General features: G+C 44.1%; 1 protein-coding gene across 1 annotated transcript; it reads right to left on the bottom strand.

The window, feature by feature from the left end:
* Positions 1–5,804: 5,804 nt before the first annotated feature.
* LOC311110405 (uncharacterized protein) lies at positions 5,805–7,538 on the bottom strand. Its single transcript, XM_084188953.1, has one exon. It carries the CDS (start codon positions 7,411–7,413, stop codon positions 6,226–6,228), a length of 1,188 nt encoding a protein of 395 aa, XP_084045079.1. The 5' UTR covers positions 7,414–7,538; the 3' UTR covers positions 5,805–6,225.
* Between the last annotated feature and the right edge of the window lie 367 nt (positions 7,539–7,905).

The following is a 7,905-nucleotide window of genomic DNA, read 5'->3' as shown; positions in this document are numbered from 1 at the left end:
CAGAGCACCTTACCGATCACTGCACCTGTACACAGCCCATCTGACTCATCCCTATATTGTTATTTAATTTGCTCTTTTGCACCCCAGTATCTCTATTTGCACATAATCTCTTGCACATCTAGCATTCCAGTGTTAATACTATTGTAATTATTCTGCACTATAGCCTATTTATTGCCTTACCTCCATAACTTGCTACATTTGCACACACTGTATATATATTTTCTGTTGTATTTCTGACTTTATGTTTTTTTTTACCCCATATGTAACTCTGTGTTGTTTTTGTTGCACTACTTTGCTTTGTCTTGGCCAGGTCGCAGTTGTAAATGAGAACATGTTCTCAACTGGCTTACCTGGTTAAATAAAGGTGAAATAAAAAAATAAAAATAAATAAAAAGGTCCTCACCCGACATCACCGGCAACAACGTTGCCTATGGGCACAAACCCACCGTCGATGGACCAGACAGGACTGGCAAAAAGTGCTCTTCACTGACGAGTCGCGGTTTGTCTCACCAGGGGTGATGGTCGGATTCGCGTTTATCGTCAAAGGAATGAGCGTTACACCGAGGCCTGTATTCTGGAGCGGGATCGATTTGGAGGTGGAGGGTCCGTCATGGTCTGGGGCGGTGTGTCAAAGCATCATCGGACTGAGCTTGTTGTCATTGCAGGCAATCTCAACACTGTGCGTTACAGGGAAGACATCCTCCTCCCTCATGTGGTACCCTTCCTGCAGGCTCATCCTGACATGACCCTCCAGCATGACAATGCCACCAGCCATACTGCTCGTTCTGTGCATGATTTTCTGCAAGACAGGAATGTCACTGTTCTGCCATAGCCAGCGAAGAGCACGGATCTCAATCCCATTGAGCACGTCTGGGAGCTGCTGGATCGGAGGGTGAGGGCTAGGGCCATTCCCCCCATAAATGTCCGGGAACTTGCAGGTGCCTTGGTGGAAGAGTGGGGTAACATCTCACAGCAAGAACTGGCAAATCTGGTGCAGTCCATGAGCAGGAGCTGCACTGCAGACTTAATGCAGCTGGTGGCCACACCAGATACTGACTGTTACTTTTGATTTTGACCCCCCCTTTGTTCAGGGACACATTATTCCATTTCTGTTAGTCACATGTCTGTGGAACTTGTTCAGTTTATGTCTCAGTTGTTGAATCTTGTTATGTTCATACCAATATTTACACATGTTAAGTTTGCTGAAAATAAACGCAGTTGACAGTGAGAGGACATTTCTTTTTTTGGTATTGTGTGTAGGCCAGTGACAAGAAATCTCTATTTAATCTATTTTAAATTCAGGCTATAACACAACAAAATGTGGAAAAAGTCAAGGGGTGTGAATACTTTCTGAAGGAACTGTAAATATGATATTGTGGGGGAAAATAATTCCGCTATGATAAGTCAAAAGTCATCATCAAACAAACCTGACTGAACTATTTTGATGTGTACAGTAGGTGTTTGTTAGTGTGTGGGTATGTGTAGGTATATTTAGTACGTGTATATTGGTTATAAAGCGCTGTTGGGTGTATGCAGAATAGGGTGAGATCAGATGTGATGTATAACAAAGAGAGTCAATGAAAGTCAAATTTTGTGTTTATTAAACATAAACAAGTTTTAAATACCACACAAACATGTCTGAGGGTAGATGAAGTTCAGGAGTAAAAACAAACAAAGAGAATTATTGTAAAATTGACTGTGTCCATAAAATGTATATAGTATGTATAAGCTGGAAGTAGAGGCCTAAGTTGTTGTTCACAAGTTTACTCCAATTAGGGAAGGGGTTGTGGGGTTGGAAAGTAATATAGGGAAATATATATTTTTTAAAGGATGTATATATATATATATATGTGTGTGTGTGTGTGTGTGTGTGTGTGTGTGTGTATATATATATATATATATATATGTATATACAGTGAGGGAAAAAAGTATTTGATCCCCTGCTGATTTTGTATGTTTGCCCACTGACGAAGACATGATCAGTCTATAATTTTAATGATAGGTTTATTTGAACAGTGAGAGACAGAATAACAACAACAAAATCCAGAAAAACGCATGTCAAAAATGTTATAAATTGATGAGGGAAATAAGTATTTGACCCCTCTGCAAAATATGACTTAGTACTTGGTGGGAAAACCCTTGTTGGCAATCACAGAGGTCAGACGTTTCTTGTAGTTGGCCACCAGGTTTGCACACATCTCAGGAGGGATTTTGTCCCACTCCTCTTTGCAGATCTTCTCCAATTAATTAAGGTTTCGAGGCTGACGTTTGGCAACTCAAACCTTCAGCTCCCTCCACAGATTTTCTATGGGATTAAGGTCTGGAGACTGGCTAGGCCACTCCAGGACCTTAATGTGCTTCTTATTGAGCCACTCCTTTGTTGCCTTGGCCGTGTGTTTTGGGTCATTGTCATGCTGGAATACCCATCCACGACCCATTTTCAATGCCCTGGCTGAGGGAAGGAGGTTCTCACCCATGCGGTGAAGTTGTTCTGTCCCCTTAGCAGAAAAACACACCCAAAGCATAATGTTTCCACCTCCATGTTTGACGGTGGGGATGGTGTTCTTGGGGTCATAGGCAGCATTCCTCCTCCTCCAAACACAGCGAGTTGAGTTGATGCCAAAGAGCTCGATTTTGGTCTCATCTGACCACAACACTTTCACCCAGTTCTCCTCTGAATCATTCAAATGTTCATTGGCAAACTTCAGATGGCCCTGTATATGTACTTTCTTGAGCAGGGGGACCTTGCGGGCGCTGCAGGATTTCAGTCCTTCACGGCGTAGTGTGTTACCAATTGTTTTCTTGGTGACTATGGTCCCAGCTGCCTTGAGATCATTGACAAGATCCTCCCGTGTAGTTCTGGGCTGATTCCTCATCGTTCTCATGATCATTGCAACTCCACGAGGTGAGATCTTGCATGGAGCCCCAGGCCGAGGGAGATTGACAGTTATTTTGTGTTTCTTCCATTTGCGAATAATCGCACCAACTGTTGTCACCTTCTCACCAAGCTGCTTGGCGAGAATACCGCTCAGGAAGGAGAAGCGTTCTGTCTCCTAGAGATGAACGTACTTTGGTGCGAAAAGTGCAAATGAATCCCAGAACAACAGCAAAGGACCTTGTGAAGATGCTGGAGGAAACGGGTACAAAGGTATCTATATCCACAGTAAAACGAGTCCTATATCGACATAACCTGAAAGGCCGCTCAGCAAGGAAGAAGCCACTGCTCCAAAACCACCATAATAAAGCCAGACTACGGTTTGCAACTGCACATGGAGACAAAGATCGTACTTCTTGGAGAAATGTCCTCTGGTCTGATGAAACAAAAATAGAACTGTTTGGCCATAATGACCAGGGGGTGGCTTGCAAGCCGAAGAACACCATCCCAACCGTGAAGCACGGGGGTGGCACCATCATGCTGTGGGGTTGCTTTGCTGCAGGAGGGACTGGTGCACTTCACAAAATAGATGGCATCATGAGGAAGGAAAATGATGTGGATATATTGAAGCAACATCTCAAGACATCAGTCAGGAAGTTAAAGCTTGGTCGCAAATGGGTCTCCCAAATGGACAATGACCCCAAGCATACTTCCAAAGGGACAACAAAGTCAAGGTATTGGAGTGGCCATCACAAAGCCCTGACCTCAATCCTATAGAAAATGTGTGGGCAGAACTGAAAAGGTGTGTGTGAGCAAGGAGGCCTACAAACCTGACTCAGTTACACCATCTCTGTCAGGAGGAATGGGCCAAAATTCACCCAAGTTATTGTGGGAAGCTTGTGGAAGGCTACCCGAAACCCAAGTTAAACAATTTAAAGGCAATGCTACCAAATACTAATTCAGTGTATGTAAACTTCTGACCCACTGGGAATGTGATGAAATGAATAAAAGCTGAAATAAATCATTCTCTCTACTATTATTCTGACATTTCACATTCTTAAAATAAAGTGGTGATCCTAACTAACTGTAAGTTGCTCTGGATAAGAGTGTATGCTAAATGACTAAAATGTCAATGTAATCCTAACTGACCTAAGACAGGGAATGTTTACCAGGATTAAATGTCAGGAATTGTGAAAAACGGAGTTTAAATGTATTTGGCTAAGGTGTATGTAAACTTCCGACTTCAACTGTATGTACAGTGGGGAGAACAAGTATTTGATACACTGCCGGTTTTGCAGGTTTTCCTACTTACAAAGCATGTAGATGTCTGTAATTTTTATCATAGGTACACTTCAATTGTGAGAGACGGAATCTAAAACAAAAATCCAGAAAATCACATTGTATGATTTTTAAGTAATTAATTTGCATTTTATTGCATGACATAAGTATTTGATACATCACAAAAGCAGAACTTAATATTTGGTACAGAAACCTTTGTTTGCAATTACAGAGATCATACGTTTCCTGTAGGTCTTGACCAGGTTTGCAAATACTGCAGCAGGGATTTTCGCCCACTCCTCCATACAGACCTTCTCCAGATCCTTCAGGTTTCGGGGCTGTCGCTGGGCAATACGGACTTTCAGCTCCCTCCAAAGATGTTCTATTGGGTTCAGGTCTGGAGACTGGCTAGGCCACTCCAGGACCTTGAGATGCTTCTTACAGAGCCACTCCTTAGTTGCCCTGGCTGTGTGTTTGGGGTCGTTGTCATGCTGGAAGACCCAGCCACGACCCATCTTCAATGCTCTTACTGAGGGAAGGAGGTTGTTGGCCAAGATCTCGCGATACATGGCCCCATCCATCCTCCCCTCAACACGGTGCAGTCATCCTGTCCCCTTTGCAGAAAAGCATCCCCAAAGAATTATGTTTCCACCTCCATGCTTCACAGTTGGGATGGTGTTCTTGGGGTTGTACTCATCCTTCTTCTTCCTCCAAACACAGCGAGTGGAGTTTAGACCAAAAAGCTCTATTTTTGTCTCATCAGACCACATGACCTTCTCCCATTCCTCCTCTGGATCATCCAGATGGTCATTGGCAAACTTCAGACGGGCCTGGACATGCGCTGGCTTGACGCCGTAGTGTGTTACTAATGGTTTTCTTTGAGACTGTGGTCCCAGCTCTCTTCAGGTCATTGACCAGGTCCTGCCGTGTAGTTCTGGGCTGATCCCTCACCTTCCTCATGATCATTGATGCCCCACGAGGTGAGATCTTGCATGGAGCCCCAGACCGAGGGTGATTGACCGTCATCTTGAACTTCTTCCATTTTCTAATAATTGCGCCAACAGTTGTTGCCTTCTCACCAAGCTGCTTGCCTATTGTCCTGTAGCCCATCCCAGCCTTGTGCAGGTTTACAATTTTATCCCTGATGTCCTTACACAGCTCTCTGGTCTTGGCCATTGTGGAGAGGTTGGAGTCTGTTTGATTGAGTGTGTGGACAGGTGTCTTTTATACAGGTAACAAGTTCAAACAGGTGCAGTTAATACAGGTAATGAGTGGAGAATAGGAGGGCTTCTTAAAGAAAAACTAACAGGTCTGTGAGAGCCGGAATTCTTACTGGTTGGTAGGTGATCAAATACTTATGTCATGCAATAAAATGCAAATTAATTACTTAAAAATCATACAATGTGATTTTCTGGATTTTTTTTTTTTCCGTCTCTCACAGTTGAAGTGTACCTATGATAAAAATTACAGACCTCTACATGCTTTGTAAGTAGGAAAACCTGCAAAATCGGCAGTGTATCAAATACTTGTTCTCCCCACTGTATATGTATGTATATGTATGTATGTGTATGTGTGTATGTGTGTGTGTGTATATATATATTTGCGAGAGAAAAAAAACATATGGGGGATTAGAAGTGATGCAGACAATTACATTGATGAAAGTTACAATCTATCTGCAATATTAAAGCTGATCTACCCCCCCAAAAAACAAGAAAAATAAATAAATAAAAACATGTCTGAACTAGAAATCTCCATGAACTTGATAAATTGTATTCATGTTCTCATTAAAAGTGTCAAACAATAGTTGAATGGAAGTAATGAAACAGGCATTTGAACATCACATAGCTTAGACAGTACAAACACTATGTAACATACTTTTTAGGCAGACTTATCACACAATGTCTGGATGTAATATTCTACTCAGGAATATTCAACACTGAAATCTGTAACTCTCACTATACCAAATGCATCTCTGTTTTTTCTGCTGACAACTATGAAAATTAATCTTTGTCTTTAATGCAGGGTTTGATCTAAACTTCAGAAGCTATCGAGTGGAATGGTTACTTTCTATGTTATAGAGTGGAATGTTTTTTCTGCTGGTGTATCCTGAGGTAGCTCCTCTCTGAGAACCTCTTCCCGCAGTGCGTACAGGCGAATGACCTCTCTCCCGTGTGGACCTTCAGGTGCATCTTCAGATGGTGCTGGTGGGAGAACCTCTTCTCACACTGGGGGCAGCTGTATGGTTTCTCCCCTGTGTGGACCCTCTGGTGCCTTTTCAGGCTGGAGGAGTGGGAGAAACTGGCCCGGCACAGGTGGCAGCCGAATGGTTTCTCCCCTGTGTGGACCCTCTGGTGCCTTTTCAGGTCACCAGTCTGGGCGAAGCACATATGACACTGGGTACAGCTGAAGGGTTTCTCCCCTGTGTGGACCCTCTGGTGGATCTCCACCTTCTGGAGGCAGCTGAAGCCTTTGTTACAGAACATGCAGAGGAACCGTTTCTCTTTACTATTGACTGATGTTGCTTCCTCTCCCTGAGCCTGGGCTCTAGCACTGTCATTTGAGTTCAATATCTGATCAAAAAGGACATGGCCGTGTGAATCGGGAGGCCCCATCGATGTGGACACTAGGTTGCGATCCCTGAATGCTTGTAAAGTGGAGTGGGTCGCGACAATTGAATTTGTCTCAAGGCTTTCCCTGTAATCTAAGAAATCTCTGCCCTGTGAGTGTCCGTCTCCTAGGTGACTATCTGCATTCCATGTGGGAGGAGCGTCACCCTCCAATTTCACAGTCACGTCATCTACGACCAGACCCTCCACTTTTACAGTCACCTCATCTACGACCAGACCCTCCCCTTTCTTATCTAGGCACCCTTCAGAGTATACACTACTACTGTACCGGTTCCAGTCCCCTCTAGACAGATCAGTCTGTGTCTCTAAACCCAAGGATATGTTGCCAGGGTCCATCGCTGTAGCGTAAGAACAAGATGGATCATCAACACCAGTGTCTAACGTGCCACCATCTCCACAGGAATGATCCGTCCTCTTGCTCTGATGAAATACCGGTAAATACTCTGAGCCGGGAGCAGGAGGACAGCCCAGAGGCCCCAGCACCAGTCTCTCTGGGTCTGATCTGTGGTCAGATCCTGTGTGTAAGAACCTGTGTGTTACAGTTAAAGTCTCTTTGTCTGTCTCTGACTTGAGGACGGCTTTCGGCGTTCCACTGACCTCCGCGATGCTGCGTCTGGTCCTGGGCTGGGGCATGGCGGCGGTGGATTGGTCCCCCGTGGCTACAGTCTGGATGTCTCTGCTGTGTTTTAGGTCCTCTCCTTCAGACCTCTCCTGCTTGACCAGAGACGATCCTCCAGGACCTGCAGCCTCTGCATCTTCAGACTGACACAAGAAGAGAGGAGGTTATTACCGGTACAGGAGTTTAATTGGATAACAACGTCGTAGGTGTTGAGATAATGGGCATAATGCCAACCCAGAGATGGCGCTAGCGGGCACCTATCTAGGATAGATAAACAGGTGCATTATGAGTGTCTGATTAGGATGTTGTGACCTGTAACATGTAATACCTGAGTAAAGGATTATACTTGCATCTTATTACATTTACGTGTCTTATCTAACTCTCCGACGTGAGTTATTCACATACACATATTAACATGGTGTCAGAGAAATGAACCCAAAGCCAAGCGCTACGGAAAAGATGATAAGGTATGTGGACAATGTAATCGCTGTCGGATAAACGCAAAC

This window comes from Coregonus lavaretus (genome assembly GCF_964263955.1).
Source record: "Coregonus lavaretus genome assembly, contig: SUPER_35_unloc_5, whole genome shotgun sequence".
NCBI lineage: Eukaryota > Metazoa > Chordata > Actinopteri > Salmoniformes > Salmonidae > Coregonus > Coregonus lavaretus.
Note: the sequence above shows the minus strand (reverse complement) of the source record. Positions and strands in the feature narration are given on the sequence as shown.

Bases quoted from the DNA above. Each gene is read 5' to 3' on its own strand.
- LOC311110405 (XM_084188953.1), bottom strand. From the start codon at position 7,413: ATGCCCCAGCCCAGGACCAGACGCAGCATCGCGGAGGTCAGTGGAACG.